Source organism: Procambarus clarkii, chromosome 20 (assembly GCF_040958095.1).
Source record: "Procambarus clarkii isolate CNS0578487 chromosome 20, FALCON_Pclarkii_2.0, whole genome shotgun sequence".
NCBI classification, from domain to species: domain Eukaryota; kingdom Metazoa; phylum Arthropoda; class Malacostraca; order Decapoda; family Cambaridae; genus Procambarus; species Procambarus clarkii.
The window spans coordinates 26,874,352-26,895,679 of NC_091169.1; the positions used below are offsets into that span (position 1 = coordinate 26,874,352).

Here is a 21,328-nt window from a genome sequence, read left to right on the forward strand (position 1 = left end):
AAAATATGGACATGTACAAATGTAGAATCTAATCTACATCATTCACATAGTTTAGGGACAGTAACAGGTTAGGAGTATGGTGTTGTATCAGCAAAATGTTGTTATACAATTGAACTTTACATATACAGTATATTTATAGTTGTGTTTACTTTCACCATTAATAAACCATTTGGTAAAACTACAGCTGGAGGTGGCAGATCGACAGCTTCGATCATCTCGCCAGTTCTTAGAGGAGCATGCTAGCGAACGTGACCAAGAAATGGAGGACCTAATGCATGCTAGGGACAAGCTAACTAATCAGCTGCGTGAAAAGGACACCTTGTTAACACAGCATGCATCTTTAGAGAAAGAGGTATGAAATAATTTTTTGTTCTGTCTCTTTTTGTGAGGAGTTGCTGCACACACACACACACAATTTTCCAGGTAAGAATTAAACTCTTACTGGTAAAGTTAATTTTATAATTTACTTTGTTATATAGGGAGGGTCATTTTGGGCTTCAGTTTAACCAGTAAATTTAACATTTTAAAAGCTCTGCTCTTCATTTGTTAACTTCCTGTAGTGATAATGTGAATGAGGATGTCTATTATTACTGTACTTAATATCAATAATGTTTTTATTAAATTACCCTGCAAGTAAATTATCTTTAAATGTGTAGTAACAATACAGAATAAATAGAATATATAAATAAAAAAAATATATATATATATATAAACTGTATACCACACTACTATGGATGTAACACTTCACTAACCTTGGGTAATAGGAGCCTCGAACACCCAACCTCTGGCATGGGAGGCACTACTGAGGCTAACTATAAAAGGGAAGGGTCTGAAAGCAGGTAACTGCTACCCAAATAGAACCTTATTTAATTTAACCTTAACTGGAAGTATTTAAAAATGAAATTAATAAAAAAAATTAGCAGACTTTAAAGTACTTTATACTGTATATGCAAAGCTCTTGTTTAAGCAATATACATGGATACTTCATCAAGATTCTCCACCAGCATAAAAGGGGTTAATTGAAAGTCCTTGCTAGGTTATACCAGTGCTAGGAAGCCATTTAAGAAAAGCTTGGTTCTACCTAAAGTGTGGGAAAGTCACTCATGAACTCTCAGCCTTTCGAGGTCCTTCTTGGCATTGCAAGAGTTAACAGATAGCACTTTTGGACTCTGATCAACTGCCACCATATGGCAGCATCCATGCCACTCTAAGGTGTACTGCATTTACCCACACACAAATAAAATCTTATCAGTGGAAAGAAGAAAGCTCTGCAAAGGAGAATCAAGGACTCAAGGGTTGGAATGGAAGCATGGAAATGTCTTGCTCTGTATGGTGAACTGTAGATTGAAGTGAAAAACTGTAACAAACCAGAAGGATAACAATAATAGAAAATTGATTGGGCCAGAAAGTGAAGTCCTTCCAGCAATAGGGCAAGAGACCCCCTAAGGGCTGCCACAGGGCACCCAGGATACTGACAGGTCCAGTACAGATTACATTGAGGAAAGTCATCCAAGTGCCATTCTAATATCACAGTCAGATCAGAGTTCATTTTTCCTTGTATTGAAGTATACATTTTGGAATCTTAGTTCATTGTATCTTTGATAATTGTTGGTATGGAAAATCGGAGTTTTCCTTGCATGGCAACTTAATGTCAAATCGTCTCATTGTCTCTCAGATGTCGTGGTCATATTAAATTATTAAAATGAATAAACTTGGCAGTATGTTACATTTTTTATGGTGAGGAAGTACAAAGTTCTATTGAATTTGTATTTAGCTGGATTAAACTTTTTTTTTTTTTTTTTTTTTTTTTTTTTTTTAGTTGAATAAAACAACTCTTGTACTTTTGAGCACAGTTTCACACGGTTTATTTATATATTTTTCTTAGGCAATTGTTGTTGGTCACATCTTGGGAAGGTCAGTCATTTGTCTCATGCGACCTTGATGAGCATAGCAAGACTTCCTCTCTGATAGTACCAGACCATTGCTGTATATAAATAATGCATACACAATGTATATGTACATAATTTTTTGTATGTTATATTGGCAAATACGTATTTTCTTATTTGTTGTACAGTAACAACTTTCATTGTACTTGCCTAATTGTTTATATTATTCATTGTTCAGTTTTCTGTGGCATGTATTCCTTAAAAAAATTCTTATGGTGGACTTTAATGCTTGACAGTGTGTTTGATTGTTTGGGAATATTGATTGGTAGAATGTTGGACATGCTCATGCGTGACTATATTGTGCATAATAGAAGTTTCCTTTACATTACTACTGGTGGAAATTAGTTACTGTTGATAAAGATAATCAGCTGATTACAGTAACAAATTAGATTTATATAACTCAGTGAATTAATGAAAAGACAATAGTGAGATTTATTCCTCTTGCAACAACTGTGGTATTGTATCATAGGTGGAGAATTTAGAGCGACAGTTGCGGGAAAAATCCCAAGAACTTCAGGACGCTCTTGCCAGTAAAGAGGAAATTCAAGTCGAACATAAAGCTGCTGTTGATAAGGTAATGACGTACTGTAGTCTAAGAATTAAGCAACTTGCGAGTCTCGTGCTTCCTTGTATTAATTATATAGATTTGTTTTTTGTTCTGTACTGCACTTAAACAATGTACTGTATATGCACCTTCTGGAAATGTATAGAGCAGTCATGCATGAACATGTAACAATTTCTTGATGTGTCACATTTCTTATTTTAACTAAAACCATAAACAAAAAAAGTATTTCTTAGTAACTTAGTAATTGTATTAAATTTACTCCCTTATTTGTTGTCTGTAAATGTGCATTGTGTGTTGTGTGTACTTACCTGCTTGCAGTTGCACAAGTGGAAATGTGCTCTTTCCATGTGCCTCAGCCCTCCTTGCTTCCCTCACTTCTTCTCGTGTGGTGTTAGGAGAACAGATATAGGATGGAATGAAAATGCCATGAATAGATGTAGAGTGCAAAAGTCAGTAAGTTATATAATTGGAAAAACATAATGAGATTGTTTGAGCAAGTTGAATGAACATTTGATGGTAGATTTATAAATGTGTTTTCCTGTGAAATTGAGGCCAGGGGTAGAAGAGGCAAGCTGGGAAGAGAGTGGGTTGAAAAAGTGCGTGAAGAAGCTGGAAGCCAGTATGGAAGTACACAGAATATGGTTTGGATCAAGTGTGGATGGAAGTGTGCTGTTGGTGAAAATTGAATATAATAATGCATTTGATAACCGGTACAGTATAAAACAATTCATGAGAAGCACTGTGTACCTGGTCTATGGAATAGAGGCAGTGTTGCTGTACTCACCTAGTTGTGCTTGCAGGGGTTGAGCTTTGGCTCTTTGGTCCCGCCTCTCAACTGTCAATCAACTGGTGTACAGATTCATGGGCCTACTGGGCTCAGGCAGTGTTGCTGTGGATGACTGTTGTAGTGTGCCTACCTATAAATGACTTGACTCGAGTATCCAGCTTCCATCAGTGTCCCATTATCCTACCTCCTTTCAATTTAAATAGGTAGCACTTGTCTACCATAGCAAATAAGTCTTCCTTGTCTATTTCCCCTAAGTATCTTATATTTAGTGAACATATTTCCTAGCTTTTCTCTCATTTGAGGTTGAATTCCCTTATCCTGTGCTTATTTCTATCCTTGTTTTGAACCCTTGTCTCATTTTTCTTGTTATAAAGTCTGTTAAACCATGGGCTTACTATTGTATTTTCATCCATTGTTGTCCTGTAAGGGACAAACTATTTTGTTGCTTTTATGCAATTTCTGTTTATCCTGTTTTCCAGTCATAAATCTGTTTTGGTATAGAAATGCTGGTGCCCTTGTTATAGATTTCTTAATTTTGCATACATCCTGTTAACTAACTATTCTTGCAAAACACTTTTGTAATCCTATCTTAAAGTTCCCTTAAATTCCCTAAGATATATTGTACTCCTTTTTGAAGTCCAGCTTCTTCACTCTTCCTTTCTTGTCCCATTCATGTCATAATTACTAATAAAACATAATTGCTCCTAACTAATATGGCTCAGATATTTTAGATAAAAAGGATTCTTCCTCTTGTCTAGAGAATGAAGCCAAATGTTGATGGGGTATACCTTTTCCTTATTCTTGTGGCCTGCTTAATCTGCTGATATACTGTAGCCTCAAGAATGAGGCTCACAAGTTTAACGTTTCATATATACCCGGTTCCTGCTTCGAATACCTCCGAATCTATTGGTTTTTAAACCAGTCACCGAGTATTAAAAGTTTGGCTCTATCTTGATCTTCTGTCTGCATTAACACATACGTGGCCCTCTGCAGTTCCTGCTACTATCTCCTCTACTACACTTTGCTCCTCACCTCTCTCTAGCCTATTTATTGCCTGCATCTACTTCCTCATCACAATCGACTTGAGAATGGTCCAGGATGGACCAAAACGTCGTCGTCCCTTCACCTTCTAGTGTGTGGTCTGGTCAAACAACATGCGTGAGTTTTGAGTCCCCTGACGTTTTTAGTCGTGTTCCTCTCTTTACTAAATGTTTCTTGTTGGTGATCTGTGGGATTTATGATTGTTAATTTGTCTGAGTATGTGTATATATGTATGAGCAGTTGTGTTTTTGTATATACAGTTCAGGTATATATTATTGACTGAAAACATGAGATAGCACTGCTCATTCTGTTTGATATAATTTATTTGCTGATTTAGATGAATGGTCATTTACATTGTGCTTGTTTGTCATGTGTTTTAATAACTTTTTCTTGTTTAGTTAATTTATGTATGGTTGTCTTGCACTGTGCTGTTACGTGTCATTTTCATCTACTTTTACATTATTGGAATACATCTCCACTTAACAGTATTTGTAATCACTCTTAAATCCAGCTTAACTGTGTACTAATTGACTTAAGGGATTTTCTTTATACAATAGATATGGGACCTGAGAGAAATTATCCAGTCCCTTGAGGTTCAAGTTGATGGGAAGTGTGTTGAGGTGAGTGAGCTGAATGCTCGAAATGAGATGTTATCGGCGGAAATTGAACAGGCTCGGCAGCACTCCCAGGATCTCACTGCTCAGGTAGCAATTGTTTCAAGCTATTTTATTGTTTTGTATTAACATTAGTTTGCTCTTGGTATTGAGATAAGAGTGCATGTCTTAAACAAGCTTGCTCATGAGAAATGTTAGTATAGTTTGCTAATTTGATCATGCATTATAAAATTATGGAAAGTAATTTGGTTATTGATGCATGATTACTATGATCAAATAATTTGATAAACTTAACTGGTTGTGCATGGTAAGACTTTATGTAATGCAGGTATTTTCATTCATAGTGTTATAATGAATCTACTGTATCTCACTTTTAAAGAAATCTTGTCATTGCTGTTACAGTATTTATATTACAACAGTGGAATCTCGATACAGTGTGTTTTCAATGTTCTGCGATGATCAATTACTCCCGATATTCAGAAAATTTAAAAATATCAGTTTATTGAAGAAAGGGCTAGGTAAGGCTGGAGGTGATGGAGTTTCTGACATCACTCCTCACAAACAATGGTAAACATGTACACTTTTCCTCTTTTAGAAGGCGAGGAAAGGGACATTAAACTTCCAATATATTTCATGCTACTGTGAGTAAATAATGAAGGGAAAGTAAGATAGAGGCAACACATGCTCTCAAACACAACTCCCTGCCTCCCACAAGTTACTTGATTTCCAGATGTGCTTCTCTGCTTTTCACGAAGTTTCTATTAGTTGGACAAGTGGATCGTGCATATTTTTGTTGCCTCCCTTGCTGGCCTCAATGGGGTGGCTGGCCCCTTATTCTGGAATCGGTTGTTTCCTTCACGGTATTTGTATTGTCCCGCAGGTTTTCTCTGTAAAAGTTCTTTTGTGGTTGCCCTCTGAGTGAGGATTTTGGGTTTTGTCTCCTCAGTTGTGCCACTTTCTAGCATTTCCTGGTGGTTAGTTGGGCTTTGTGTTATGTACACAGTCATGTACACAGTCTCCGTGGTGTAGTGGTAAGACACTCGCCTGGCGTTCCGCGAGCGCTATGTTATGGGTTCGTATCCTGGCCGGGGAGGATTTACTGGGCGCAATTCCTTAACTGTAGCCTCTGTTTAACGCAACAGTAAAATGTGTACTTGGATGAAAAAACGATTCTTCGAAGCGGGGATCGTATTCCAGGGACCTGCCCGAAACGCTACGCGTACTAGTGGCTGTACAAGAATGTAACAACTCTTGTATATATCTCAAAAAAAAAAAAAAATGTATTCAATGTGTTTATGTTGGCAGATTGTCAAGTGTGTTTTATTTGGTACCCAATGTTTCTTCCCAATCTCTCAAATGTCTTTCTCTTGAATTTGCAGAGTGCTATGAAGTAAGATCATAAAACATGTGGAATCATTTTGTTTTGTTGTGCTCATTTTCCCTCTTCCTGGCTCTTTGCTATCTTTCTTAGTTTTGGTCATGATGATCCTGTCTTTCTGTTGTGCTTTATTTCTCTATTTGCATTTTGTATCTAATACTGTCGTCTCTTATCATTTGGAACTAATGGAGCCGCTGTTGCTTGTGTTCAGTATCACTACTTCTTTGGCACCATTCAGCAAGTTGTCTCGTGTATTTTTTTCACCTCCAGCCTGCTCATGCTCCTCCTGAGCTATCCTGGTCTCTTGAAAAGGTTTTGGTGTTCCCTCTCCTTATCTCGGTTCACAGTTTTTTCATTTGGCTTGTGGTGTCTTTCTGAAGGTGGTGTTCTTGTTGGACTTTACCTCTGGCTGCTGTGGGTGAGTTTCATGCTCTTCTCCAGGGAAGTGGGGGCAGTGTTGCTCCTTTTCCTTCTTTTCTGGTGAAAAATGTGTCATGTAGTTTCCTGGAAAGGTCTTTTGTTTCAGCAGGGGGTGCATCATGTGTTGTCTGGTTACAGCTCTTTGCTGCTGCCTGCGGTCTAATGGTTCTGTCTGGGTTGAATTTTTGTGGGTTGATTCAGTTTTCTTTGTCCCTTGTTCCATGGGTTCTCTTTATGTTGTTTTCCATTTCTGATAAGCCAGTCTCCTCTCTGAGATCTATTATTCAGAGTAAGCTCCATGGAGCTACTGAGGGGGGCCAGCATATAAATAGTATTAAGTATAATGAAATGGGGCTTTCTTTGCAGTACCTCAGTAGCTACCCATACCAGCCCTTTGTACCATTATTCCCCGTGTGGTATGAGGTTGGCGCTGGTGGCTTGATAGTGTGTGTGTGTGGGGGGAGGGGGGTAACTGGCTGGGGTCGTTGGGTAACCTAGGATTCCATTTGGTGGTGGCTGACGTAGTTGGAGCAGTAGTAGTTTGTGTTTCAACTATCAATCAGATTGTTTGAGATTCATAAACCTTACTCATGAAGATGCTAGTTGTTTGGTGATACTTCTTTTGACTATCAGAGCAGTTCTCTTTAGTAGATTGATATATATGATCCTCACATGTTTTTTTCATCTCATTGTTGAACAATTTTTAACTACCCTGGCACCTGGTAGGCTGAGCAAATCTAACATTTTGGAACAGCTCTGTGGTGTTTTGTAAGTGCTGGGAAGCAATCAAGGTGCTGCTCAGAAAGTGATGTTTCATTGTACACAAATTTTTTATTTGTTTAAATATTATTGTTTAATGTAATTTGTATAATTGCCACATTTGAATTTAACATTTATTTAATTTATAAATATCTGATTTAGAGTTTGTCACTTCTTGCTTAGGGAAAATCTGATAGGTAAGCACAACCCTGGTTTAAATGCACAAAACTTCAACAAATTAAAAAAAAATCATCACCGAATATGAAAGTTTGGATTTTTCGAGGATTTCTTTACCAAGGTACTGTATCTTGTACACACCATATATTTTAACAACAAAATTTTGCTTCTGTATTTAAATTTTTCTTGTACTATTCTGTAGTGTATTTAAGATGATAAACTGTGTTTTTTATTTAGCCTTGTATTCTTTATCTGATATATAACTATAACATAAATCAAGCAGCTTGAGGAGCATCGATGTGCAGCAAGTGAGCAAGGAGACGGACTCAGCAAAGGTCAGTCACTCTTGCAAAGTTCTCGTATTACCGAGCCTGAAGAAGATGAAGAAAATAATTCCCAACAAGCTAGTGCCTCCCTCTTTATGGAATTGAGAGACGAGTATGGACAAGGCACTCACAATGTGTCGGGTCAAATGCTGGTAATTTACTAGTGTCTTTTAACATTTGAAAGTTCCAATCATCAAATCAGTTTTTCTTGGTTAAAGCCCCTTGTGACTCCCTGAAGCTACTACACTGATACAGTGCCATAACATTAGGTGCCATCAGTCGCAGAGTTGTTTTTGGCCTACCAGGACCATGGGCCAGAACCTCGTCCCCTCAGAGGTGCAGGGAACAGTGGCACTACGGAAACCATTTATGAAAAGTTAATAATGTCTGCCACCACCAAGGGAAGGCACCAAGAATGTTTGAGAAACAAAACAGACTACTTTACTTTGGTTAGAAACAAGACTGCAGGCTCAAAACCACCAAAAGAACTCCCCTATCAATGTAAACAAACAATAGAAAATTTGTGAAACTAGAGCATGCTAGTTTCCCTGTTGCCTCCTGCCTGCCTCCCTCCTTCCCCCAAATGAGGGGAAAAATTGGGGCAACCTAGCTTGCGCTAGTTTTACACATTTTTTATTGTTTACATTGTTGGGGGGAGTTCTTTTGGTGGTTTTGAGGCTGTGGTCTTGTTTCTAGCCAAGCAGTATTGTGTTTTGTTTCCCAAACTTTCTGGGTGCCTTCCCTTGGTGGTGGCAGACATGATTAACTTCACATAGAAGGTTTTCATAGTGCCACTGTTCCCTGCACCTCTGAGGGGGGACCAGGTTCTGGTTCATGGTCCTGGTAGACCAGTAAGAACTCTGTGACTGATGGCACCTAGTGGTATGGCACTGTATCAGTGTAGTAGCTTCAGGGAGCCACTGTGGCTTATCCAGACATTGGCAATTAATAACATGCCATTATTTGTTTTTATTATTATTATTATTATTATTATTATTATTATTATTATACTATACCCATTTTTGTCATAGATTAAATAACAAAATACACAGGTTAAAGAACTACAGTATATTCATTCTGATATTAAATGAAATAGTTACTAAAGAATAATGTGAAATTTAAGTTAATTTTTATCTTTATTCTACAGCTTCAGATAATTGAGGAACGTTTAGATCGAACCACTCGAGGGTTAGAAGCTCTTCAAATGTCTGCATCATCTGCGTCTCAGTCTGCTGAAGATCTTTCAGTACAGTAAGTTTTTTTATATCATTAAAATAATTTCCCTTTATAAATGGAACAAATTTAAAAACTCAACAGAAATGTATGATGCTTGCCCCCAAAACAAATGCTTCTTGAGGATGATATTCGACATTTGTTGCAAGACAAATTCTTCTTGAAGATGATTTTCAACATTTGGTGTAAGAAGAGAAAGTGCTCCTTTTGAATAATACTAGACACTTGGTGCAAGAAGACAAGCACTCCTTTGAACAATATTTGATGTTTAGTTCAAAAAGATGAGAACTTCTTGACAAGGCTATTCGACTCATGGCACACGAAGATAAGTGGTACATGGACCTAGAAAAAGTTTCCTGAATGTTGTAATAATCAGCCATTCCTTGTATGGAACAATGACAATGACCTTCATAACCCAAGACAACATGGATTTAGAGCAGGAAGGTCATGCCTCACAGCTACTTGACCACTATGACAAAATCACTGAGGCATTATAAGAAACACAGAATGCAGATGTGGTCTACATGGACTTCACAAAGGCATTTAATAAGTGTGACCATGGAGTGATATCAAATAAAATGAGGTCTGTGGGAATAACAGGTAAAGTAAGACAGTGGATATTTAATTTTTTGTCGAGCAGAACAGAGTAACAGTCAATTAAATATAATAGTCCAATCCCAGTTAAAAGCTCTGTACCACAGGGCACGGTCCTTGCACCACCTTATTCTCATATCAGATATAAACAAAAATACAAGTCACAGCTTTGTATCATCTTTTACAGGTGACACAAAAATCAGCATAACAATTACTTTTCTTGAAGACATTGAAAAACTACAAGCAGATATTAATAAAGTTTTTGATTGAGCAGCAGAAAATAACATTGTTTAATAGTGATAAATTCCAGGTTCTCGGGTACGGTAAACATTAGAACTTTTTTTTTTTTTTAAATAACAATTTTCAAATCTAGGGATCCCATCATAATGGTTGTACTATTCCAATCACTTATACTGTCCCATCTTGAGCTCTGCTCGATACTTGCTTTCCCCTTCAGAGAAGGCGAGATTGCTGAAATAGAGGGAGTACAGAGAACATGTACAGCATACATAGACATGATAAAGCACCTAAACTATTGGGATCATCTCAAAGCTCTCAAAATGTACTCCCTAGAAAGGAGATGAGAGAGGTATCAAATAATATACACAGGGAAAATATTGGAGGGCCAGATCCCAAATCTACACAGTAAAATAACATACTGGAGTGAATGATGTGGAAGAAAATGCAGAATAGCACCAGTGAAGAGCAGAGGTTCCATAGGCACAATCAGAGAATACGATATAAACATGAGGGGTCCATGGTGGTTCAACATCCTCCCAGCGAGAATAAAAAATATTGCCGGAACAAACATGGACATGTTCAAGAGAAAACTGGATAGTTATCTTCAAGAACTGTCAGACCAACCAGGCTGTGGTGGATATGTATTCCTGTGGGCAGCTTCAAGCAACAGCCTGGTGGACCAAGCCCTCACAAGTCAAGCCTGGCCCTGGGCCAGGCTTGAGTAGAAGATCAACTCCCAGGTAAAATCCAGGTATCTGATACAGAAAAATGCCTACAATATACTACAAACATCACTAAATCTAGCCATAACACTTATTATTATCAGATTCCTATCACTAAATCATGAATATGAATCATTTTTCACAAGTTTACTTTCTAAAGGAACATGAGGTCATGTTTCATTATGAGAAGATACACAAAACAGCAACTGTGTGCTGTAAATGTCTGCCTCTCACCCTTGAACAGCATAACCAGTGTTGTGATCACTGATATCTGTTCCTTGTACATATTATAGTCTTTATCACAGTCAGGATCATCTGTGCATTATCATTGCGAAATAATTGCAGTTGCTTATTTTATTCATCGTTAATAAGTGGTGCTGTGAGCTCCTGCTGCATGTGCCAACCTTGGTTCCTCACTCAGTACTGAGGCTCTTACAGCTAGAAAGAATGCAGACGATATTTTTTTTTTCTTCAAAGAAAGCATCTGTTTACTGAAGACTTGAAGAAGTAGAGGTGAGCCCCAGATACCTGCAGGAGTGTTGATTTGTTCACCATACAGTACCTTTAAATGAGTTTTCTCAGTGAGCACACCACCCGTTAAATGAGGTACTCGGTGAGCACAGTACAGGGGTTAAGAAAGCCTAAGATCAAGCCATCTGAACTCCAAACCTTTCTACTGTACCATGTTTGCCCATTAACTAGCCATTTATCTTAATTCATATAATGTTACCAGTTATTTGTCTTGCTATTGCTTTTTTTCCTAATTCTGTTTGTAAAGCTTAGTTTGGTTCATGAAGTCCTATTGCTACTATTCATTTTGGTGACATCATTATTATTATTACCCCCTTTTTTCTACTTTCATCAGGTGGAGAGGCATTATATATACTGTAGAGCCATTTTTATTTAATAAGTATATTTAATACCCATATATTAAATTGTATTTGTATTCTTTGCACACACATGTGTTGCAATTACTTTAAAAACTTCCACCTTTAAATGTTAATTTTGTGCATTTACAGAGATAATTTACATGTACCTGCTTTAGAAGAACTAGAAGCTGATGATGCCATCTTACCAGCGTCTGTTGACCAACGGCTAGAAGACAAATTACTTGCCCTTGAACGCACTATGGAAGCTGCTGTAAAATATACTAGAGATCTAGAAATGACTGCAAAAATTCTTAGGGTGGAATATGAGGTTTGTGCTTCACTCCTTGTGGACTGTCTTGGCAGCAGCTTTGTGTTCTAAAGTTACAATAATATTGGAGGAACACAAGCAATTCTATTCAACTTTTGCTGTGTATTACCATATACTGTATTACTATATTACCGTATTCAATACTGTATTCGGGTTAGTTAGCGATTATCACCTGGTGCTGTTATATTACTCCGTTCTAGTTCTCTTGTCTAGTTCTCTTATCATACATCTTTTTGAAGCTTTTGGTGTCTTTTTCATGTGCTCACTGCTTGCATTGCCAATGAGCACTTTCTTACATCTGAGTTAATTATTTCTAGCTTCACAATGTTTTCTCTTGCCATGTTTTCCATTATTTAAGGAAGAGCATTCCTGTCCACTTAGTATATTCATCTTAGCATTTTGTACATTGTGATTATATATCTCCTTTGGAACTATACTCTTGTAGGGTAAAGTTGCTGGTATCCACCTACTTGAAACAAGGTATTTGTATTCATATTGTATTTGGAAATAGAATTAGTGCCTTTTGGGGAAACACCAAAATCATTCATCTATAGCAAAATCTATCTCTAGCCATTCATCAAAATGACAATCCACTGCAACTATCACAATCTCATCTCATATCTTCAGAATCACAAATATTACACCAAATCCACAGTCAACCCAAGCCACTACCTCCATTGACCTTGTGGTGGTAATGGAGGTCAGTAAACCCTCAACCCTCTTATCAGGCCTCCATGTTAGTCTAATCAGTCCCAGTTTTCAGGTACTCTTTAGTACCTTTTGTGATATTTAGCTGGTTAAGTTATCTTTAGAAAACAGGTCTCTTGGTAAATTCACTCTTGAAAAGTCTTGAGACCTTGATGTATTTAGAATTACTGTATCTCTATGCATTTGTTGCAACCTTATTTTTGAATTTTGAATATTGCCCATTTTACCATGCCTACTGGTCTTGTAAGGAATTATTTGACTGTGGGAGATGTTGAACTAATTCTCCTTACTATTTTCCAGATGTAAATTTTTTAAGTGACTTTCTTGTAGTTGCATTTTAGGAAATGCAACCACATTATAGTAGACAGCTTAATTATTTCAGACTTCTTTTCCTCACTATTAGCATTAAATAGCTTAAAATTCAATAATAACATGCTTTTCTCTGAAGCCAAGCCTAGATATTTATTAAGGGGAGGTCCATCAAAATGTTTTGAGTTCTTCTCACATTGGAATTTAGGAACATGATAAAGTTGCTGCCTCATGCTTGCAGTAAATAAAGACAATGTAGAATGTAATCTTGAACTATCAAATAGTACTCTAAAAAAAGTGACTTAGATGAATTTTAAGAAAGTAGAATTATGCAAATAGGAACTAGCGGAGCCATTGTTTATCATAATGAAATATGTCAAACAAAACATCTGTTTGTACAAGTAATGAAATTAGTAGACTAACTGACATCACAGCTCGAATACTACTTAGCTACAGGTACCTCTGGCAGTTTGGCTTGTACAGAGACCTAGATGAAGTAAAGTGCAAAGTGTGTGGACAAAGACAGGGACACACACTAGAGAATTTCATCATAGTCTGTGAAAAAAATGGACCCTTTTATTAATAAATCTAAACTCATGCCAAATAAAATGGCAAACCCTCTCATTAGTAAAGATAAAATACCTGAAATCCTTGTACTGTATCCATATTTTGCTTCTGGTAGATAAATGACATATGAGACTAATGAATAAGCTATGTAGTGTGAAGACTAATAATAATAAGCAGCAGCTCTTAACACTCCATATCTAAAAAGTTTTATGTATTAAGAAAAAATCTACCTTCAATGTCTATAATTTATTATAGATACAAAGATATTGTAATGAAATTTTGTTGTATCTAGCTGACATTATAATTATAAGGTGTGCAGATTAGATGTAATTATTAATGTAAAATCTCAGCTGAGATCTGATTAAGACCTTTTGTGCCCTCTGTTATCCTTTTCTGTGGTACTGCTTCCAGGATAAGAATGGTGTGCACAATAAACTAGTCTCCTCCCACGGCAACAATTGATCATAAATGCTTATCCCACCAAAACTACAACCACCACAAACACCATCATCACAAACACAACAAAAATTACTATGACAATCCTCCATTCGCCTGGGCTCCAGGAGACTCAAACTGTGGACCTCACGTGTGTGAGGAATTCAGTTTTTACTATGATAAACCTAAACCACTACAACCTTAAGCATTACATCCACTAAATTTCAATCAATCGCCAGTCACAATATAATCTAGTCTCACTATATTTGCTTTGCTCATGTCATCAGCCCTGTACTCATTACAGCATCCTGTAATCACTGCATCCCCATGGATTTCATACATTACCCTGTTTGTATCACGAGATTCACACCAACCCAGGGAGTTCTTCTTGTTTACTTGTATGTGATCAAATGTAACTAATGTACTGGCATTATATTTGTTACAGGAAGTAACTGCAGAGCGAGACATGCTGCAAGAACATTCCAAAGAGCAACTAGTACAGATCTCTAGTCTTGAAGCTCGTTTAGACGAACTCCGTCGCTCAGACCATCCTATGAATGCAGAACTTAAGCAGAGGCTTAATGTTGTTCAAGAAGATCTGGAAAAGAAGAGAACTGAATTAACCAAGAAGGGAAGAGAGGTCAGTACTCAATATATTATAATTAATCTAAATCATGCATTCTGTGTTTATATATTGCCTTTTTTTTTTTTTTTTTTTTTTTTTTTTTTTTTTTTTTTTTTTTTTTTTTTTTTTGCTAGTTCTCCTTATGTTTACACAAAAAGAGAAGGTGGGGAGGGAGTTGAAGGGCTGTGAGAGCATGTGTGCACGTGCTCAAGCTCCTTAGAGCTCAGCCTTGGTTATCGTTCATGGGGAATTTATGCTTTACAGTGTTCCAGCACTACGATGTACTTGATCCTGAAGCAGTGAATGGAGGTGGCTTCCATCATTTCTGCCACACGCTTGTTATGCTTGTTTGTCACCCTTAATGCAACATTCAAATACATACCAACATACTATGCAACATTCAAATACATACTAACATAGTATGCAACATTCAAGTGCATACTAACATACTATGCAACATTCAAATGCATACTAACATACTATGCAACATTCAAAATCTGAACTAAGTTCCAGATCCATTCCAGTTTCAGATCCAGTACTGTCATTCCATGATAGTACTGGATATTCTAGTACTTCTTCCACCATTGGGTATACTGTATATAATGTTATGAATGATTTCTATGTTTAAGTTTGAAAGACTGTCCATATCTTTACCTGTTTCATGTAAGATGCCATTGATATTCTGTTTTGTGTACCATTTTCCCATTTTTATCATTCGTGAATTTTACTATCTATTTTTTCCTTCATGGAGGCTGCCTCTTGAAACTTGTGCATTTCACAAATACATGAAGCGTCCTGACAATTACATATATTTCTTTAAAATATGAGAAGACCCAAGTACTGCATCTTGGCAAACAAACCTGTGAAATGTGCACTTTACAAAATTTCCTCATAGCTTGAGTGTAACTAGTTGAAGGCACCATTACCTGCACTGATAGGTAAGTGGCACTTGAAGATACCATATTGTATGGGGACCAGCACATCCTGCCATTTCTTTGGTTTGTAATTTATTTGGATATCAATCTTCCACATTAGCTCTGGAACTCGATAGTACTTTATGATCCATCATTTAGTAGAGTGAAGAAGACAAAATACAAAACAAGTAAATTTGTTATGATTGAGTGTTTTGTCTTTCCATACAGATAGAGGAGCTTAAGCATAATCTGTCAAGTACTCGGGGAAAACTAATGTCACGTGAGGAGGAGCTGCAGCGCATGCAGTCAAACTCTCAGCCTCACAGTCTGCCCCAGACAACTTCTGATCAGCACCTTACAAGGCAGAGACAGTTGGAAGATGAAGTAGCTCAAAAAAATAAACTTGTTGAGAATCTGAAGGTTAGTTTTGATTTTGATAAAACAATTTATTGATAAATATACATGTACTCGCCTATTTGGGCCTACAGGATCGAGCATTGATTCTTGGATCCCACCTTTCTAGCCATAAATTGTTTATAGTGATAACTCCTGTCCTATTTCCCTATCATATCTAGTTTTAAAATTATGAAGAGAGTTTGCTTCCACAACCTGCTCCTTAAGTTCATTCCATTTTTCCACTACTCCCACGCTAAAAGAAAACTCCCCTAACATCCCTGTGACTCATCTGAGTTTCCAGCTTGTGTATGTGTGTGTGTACTAGTTTATGTATATATTTCATATGTAATAACCAGAACTGCACTACTTGGTCTAGTAGGGCCTTTATTTGAAGTGTATATGATACTACATTTCTTTGCTGTAATATAAAGTGCAATTCAATATTCCAGTCTGGGGGTGATCAATACAGTTTTCAATTCTAAATTTACCATTAATATACAGTATGTGGAAACACGAACTCACTCGGTTGCAGTAGACAAAACTGTTTTTCACTTTGTTGTCAAAACTTCAGGAAGGCGGATCTCGGCATAACTCAGATGGGCGTTCACAACTTACCATGACAGCATATCAAGGAGCTGAGAGAAAGAGGTGGTGATTTACCAGCTACCCTAAATGTGATGTTTACCCAAAAAGATGATGTAGAAAATGTAAAATTTGAGGTACCATTAAGAGCGCCAGTGACTACTGCATTATCTTGTTTGATTGCATTGTAGAACTGAAAGAGTTGGAAAAAGGGCAAGAAGCAAGAGAGAATACAGAAGAGGGGACTGGTTGGAATTAGCAGTTGAGTGAGGCAATAGTATATTAGCAAGAATAAATTTGGTGGTCCCTGTGATTTCATGTAGCATTTGCATGGGCTTTGAGCGTAGTTGGAGAAACATTTTTCAAGGCCATTCCTTGATTAATCCTTAAATGTGTCATTTGTACCAATATGGCCTGGTCAGAGACTGGGCTGCATTATTGGTCCCCAAAATCAACACAAGGTATATGACCCATTAGGGATGTTTTATTGGTGTGGAATGTTAATCTTCACTGACAGCATACTCATTCCTGCTCATGGGAACATCAAGACACTGTGTAATGGAGCAACAAAATGGTAAATCTCATAAAGCATGATTGTAGTTTTACTCACCTCTGTTTTGTCCTCACTCTCTTTCAGAAGAAGCTTGTGAGTGCTAGCAATCCAAATAACATCTCATCATCACTAGCTGAAAGTCTCATAGAAGATAAGAATGCCGAGATTAAAGAACTGAACGAGAAACTGAGTACTTTGAAGTCCCGAGTAAATGAGGTGATTACACTCATTGCTAATGGAGGAAGTCTTGAAGAATGCCAAGCATTGGTGGGTATTATTGGCCTCATTCTTTGTTAATATTGTTAGTATTTGCATTGTCATTTTCCTGTTATCCATTTTCATGTAGCGGGGATGCATCATAGTGGAAGAACAAGAGAGCAATATAGGAAATGAACGTAAAGAGTCTAAAAATTAAAGCTTACAATATAATAAAGTGCCCGTTTATGGGTGGCACCTCGGTCACCTCCCCTTGCTTAGTTCCCCCTGGCATGGCTAGGGCATTGAATACTCCAGGCTCTTGAGTAACCATTTTGATCCACTGTTGTTAGCCATCTAGCTGGCGAGTGTAGCTGTAAGGAGCTTTTGTGCTAGTAGTGTCGCTAGGGGATACAATTTTGTTGGAAGTGACTTAAAACCTCAGTGACTCACATTGTCACAAGATTAAAATATATTCACTAGCGGTGGTGCTATAACACACCACTTCATATTCTTATTGTCCGTATTAGCACTAGTACTCCTTGTCTCATCCTTTAAAAAAAAATAATGCAGACAATGCTACCACCATTCTGTAACACCAAGAGAAACCCCTTTATAATACTTGTGAATCAGTTCTTAGTAGTGTCCACTTTGCTTGTAAGCTTGATGGGATGATTTTGTGACTACAGGGGCTCTCACTTGAATGTACATTTACCTAACTAGTTTGTCATCTCTCAAATTACCAGCTCTCCCAGGGAAAAGATAATGTCACTCATCTAGTCCTTGGGCAGATGTTGCCCACTCATGAAACCTTGAACAATAGATATAAGACTAGATGATGATGATTTGATGATATTAAATCAAACAGTTAAACAAAGTAATGATAATTAAACTGTGATACATTAGTTTTGGTGACAATAAACATAGTATAGTAATCAAGTTTATATATTTGGATGAATGTAGTTTACAGTGGTTTAATGTTGAAAGCATGGTAGTGAATAATGTGACAGCAAGTGACTAGTTAAGTGTTATAATGTATGGTGATGAATGTCGATGGCATTGGAAATGGTCAGCAGTATATCCAGAGTATTTGTCACTAATGAAATATATCCATGACTTTGAACATAGAACAGTTTTACTTACACCACTGAGGACATAATCCAAGAAAAAACAAGAGGTACGCTTCCTCTTTTTTGTCAATACCCCGACACATTCTTCCCCCAAGCCACACTAACACACCTCTCTTAGTCCAAGATCCTGTTCAAGGCACATAAAACCATGTCCCTGAAATGCCGACCTTTTGTAGGATTAACCTTTTACCTCTTGGTCTTCAAACCAATCATAGAGCAATGTCTCCAGTCACCCTGGAGACAAGGGAGTGTTCTTGGCTTCTCATCCCTTGGTAACAAGAAGAGACTGCCCCTCTAACAGTTTCTCAAGGCCTTGTGTTCCCACATTCTGAGGGCCAATGAGGGTCATCTTCTATATTTCTCGTCTCGCAAGCCATTAATCTGACAAAAATCTGACAAACGTCTGTCTGTACAACCTAACAGCTTAATTGGTCTGACTCTTCCCAAAACAAGTCTAATGACTGTTGTCAATCACAACACTGACATAGATCTCATTTATACCAAAATGAACACCTATTGAGAACAGTTACGAGCACCCATTCCTCTCCAGAACAAAATTGTTAAAATACACAATAAGGTAAGGTCCTCAATCCAACCAGCCAACCTGCTCACTCCCTCTCTCATACAACCTCAGTGACCCACAGTCACAAGCTTATAACATCATGTACTGTATACTAGCTGTGGAATGCAGGAACAAAAGGTCAACCAGCTAGCCAGCCCACTGGCCCACTATGTAAAACTTTCACAACAAGTACAATGCACAACTGTACTTAACCCTTACACAGCGGCTATGAAGAAATGGTCATACCCGCCTGTGTATAAAAAAAAATAAAAAAATAAAAAATATTTTTCACGTTAGAATTATTAATTTACATACAGAATGTTAGAAAAACACAAAAATAAGTGAATATTTATAGTTTCACTGGGTGGAGGCACTCTGTAAGTCTGCGTCTGGCACTTGGCACTGGCCTGGTGCGTAGTTGTCTGCTGATGCTTCCTGATTTATCCTCAGATGTTTCACTGATTATTTTATCACTTTAATTTTGTTTTGATGTAATAGTTTTGAAAGGTATCCCAAATTTACATGAAATGTAAGAAAAAAGCTATTTATAGACAGTACATTTTATTTCTGTGTACACTACATGAGTATATCTGAAATTATGTAGTTATATATAATACTAGTTTTACCAACCCATCCTCCAGCTTACCTTAGATAGTACTTTTCATCGTACATATACAGTACTGATGTAATGGACAATTAGATAGTAGAATTTGGAACTACTTCATTAACTTTATAAGAGTTCGGAAAAAATTAAGCTAAAACCCAAACTTAATTATTCCTAAGCCTAGTATAGTGCACATAAATACTACGTTAGGCCTCTGATAGCATGTATTAGGCCTAGGATGGTTAGGTTTTATTAGGAACATAAATACAAAACCTTTTCTAGTTTGTCCAAATTCAATAGTACCAAAATCTATTCTCTAATTGCCCAGTATGTCAGTATAATGTCCAATATATGTCTATGTCGTTATTATAAGTACTCTCTAAATAGGAGGATGAGCTGTATTTTTAAATTTATATTTTTAATCATGTTATTAATTTTTATCTTGAATCATTAATGTAATAAATATCTTGGTTTTGCAGTTGAAAAAAGTTATTGAAAGATATGAGAAATACTCTGCCAGATTAAGTGATGATGAGGCTCCTGAAATTATGAGAAAATCATCGCATGTACAGCAATCTGATTCACCTTCGCTTGCAGTAGGTTCTTTTGTTGTGTTGTCATTGAGTTTTCAGTCTTCAGTTCTCCTGGTTCTCAGGAGTATTGAAAAACTTAGCTCATAAAAGTACCATAGTGCTTTACTGCACTCTGTGCAGTATTTATTGTTTATATTTTGTATGGTATACATTTAGAAGTCTTATCTTACCATGATTTTTGCTTCTTACCCGAGCTGTGACAGCCCTGTAAAATAAAAATGACTGAAAAAGTAAGATATGATTTTATTCGAAAATAAGATGTAGACATTCTCTATAATTAAAAAAACTGCTTGCATGCGAGTTCCAAGAAAACAAGTTACTGTATAGGCAAAATATAATCGGAATACAGCACATACACTTCAAGCCTGAACCTGGTTTGCTGTTAATGGCCAAATGTCATTCAACACAAGCAGTTGTACTGAGGGTAACTTTTAACACTTAAGAGTTCAGGATTTCTGAATACGAGATGACATTGTAATGAAAATAGTCTTACTGAATTAATGACATTAACAGATTTTAGCCTCTACAGTAAATGAATTTAAATCACTATTATTCATAATAATATTTTAATGGTTTAGTGTGTATTAATGTACAGGAGTGTAGTATTTTATAATGTAGTCCTATTGACTTATTTGTTTTGACAGATACATGGCATCAAGGAGTCTCCTTCAGCTTCCACTGTTTTTAGCAGCAAAACTGATGATGGAGGATCATTTTCAACTCGCCCATCAACAGATAATTTGACTCTCATGTCAGTACAACCTGATAGCCACATTGAATTATCCAAGATATCATCTCGTACTTCAAACATGACCAAGGTAATGTCAAAGAAATATTCTGTTGATGCAGTTTTACCTGAAACTAAATATTTATTGTCCATAATTTTGATTATTCATTGCCGAGAGTGGTTAACAACGAGCACACATACGTGGCCCGATACTTGCACAAGTCTTGCCGATTGCTCTCTCCCTCTCAGGTCTTAAGTACCCTTCCTTTCTCTTGCTAAGCCCTCCACTTTTTTCATATTCATACCACTGAATCAATAATGTTGATATGATAGACATGGTTATTAAATAAACTTATGTAGAATTTTTTTTTTTTTAACAATATAGTAGGTGGATTTTTTTAGATTTAAAAATGTACATGTTTTTATTAT

The 21,328-nt window shown here is 36.8% G+C and overlaps 1 protein-coding gene across 5 annotated transcripts in view; it reads left to right on the plus strand.

Moving 5' to 3' along the window:
- The window catches only part of LOC138366632 (A-kinase anchor protein 9-like), a 101,950-nt gene that overhangs the window by 58,299 nt on the left and 22,323 nt on the right, over positions 1–21,328 (plus strand). For all 5 annotated transcript variants that reach the window (XM_069327802.1, XM_069327806.1, XM_069327803.1 and 2 more), the window contains 11 exons: positions 185–352; positions 2,416–2,520; positions 4,897–5,043; positions 7,971–8,165; positions 9,161–9,264; positions 11,822–11,999; positions 14,464–14,658; positions 15,786–15,977; positions 17,173–17,355; positions 20,059–20,175; positions 20,817–20,990. In XM_069327802.1, the coding sequence (XP_069183903.1) occupies positions 185–352; positions 2,416–2,520; positions 4,897–5,043; positions 7,971–8,165; positions 9,161–9,264; positions 11,822–11,999; positions 14,464–14,658; positions 15,786–15,977; positions 17,173–17,355; positions 20,059–20,175; positions 20,817–20,990 (1,758 nt within the window). The remainder of the gene's footprint in view (positions 1–184; positions 353–2,415; positions 2,521–4,896; positions 5,044–7,970; positions 8,166–9,160; positions 9,265–11,821; positions 12,000–14,463; positions 14,659–15,785; positions 15,978–17,172; positions 17,356–20,058; positions 20,176–20,816; positions 20,991–21,328) is intronic.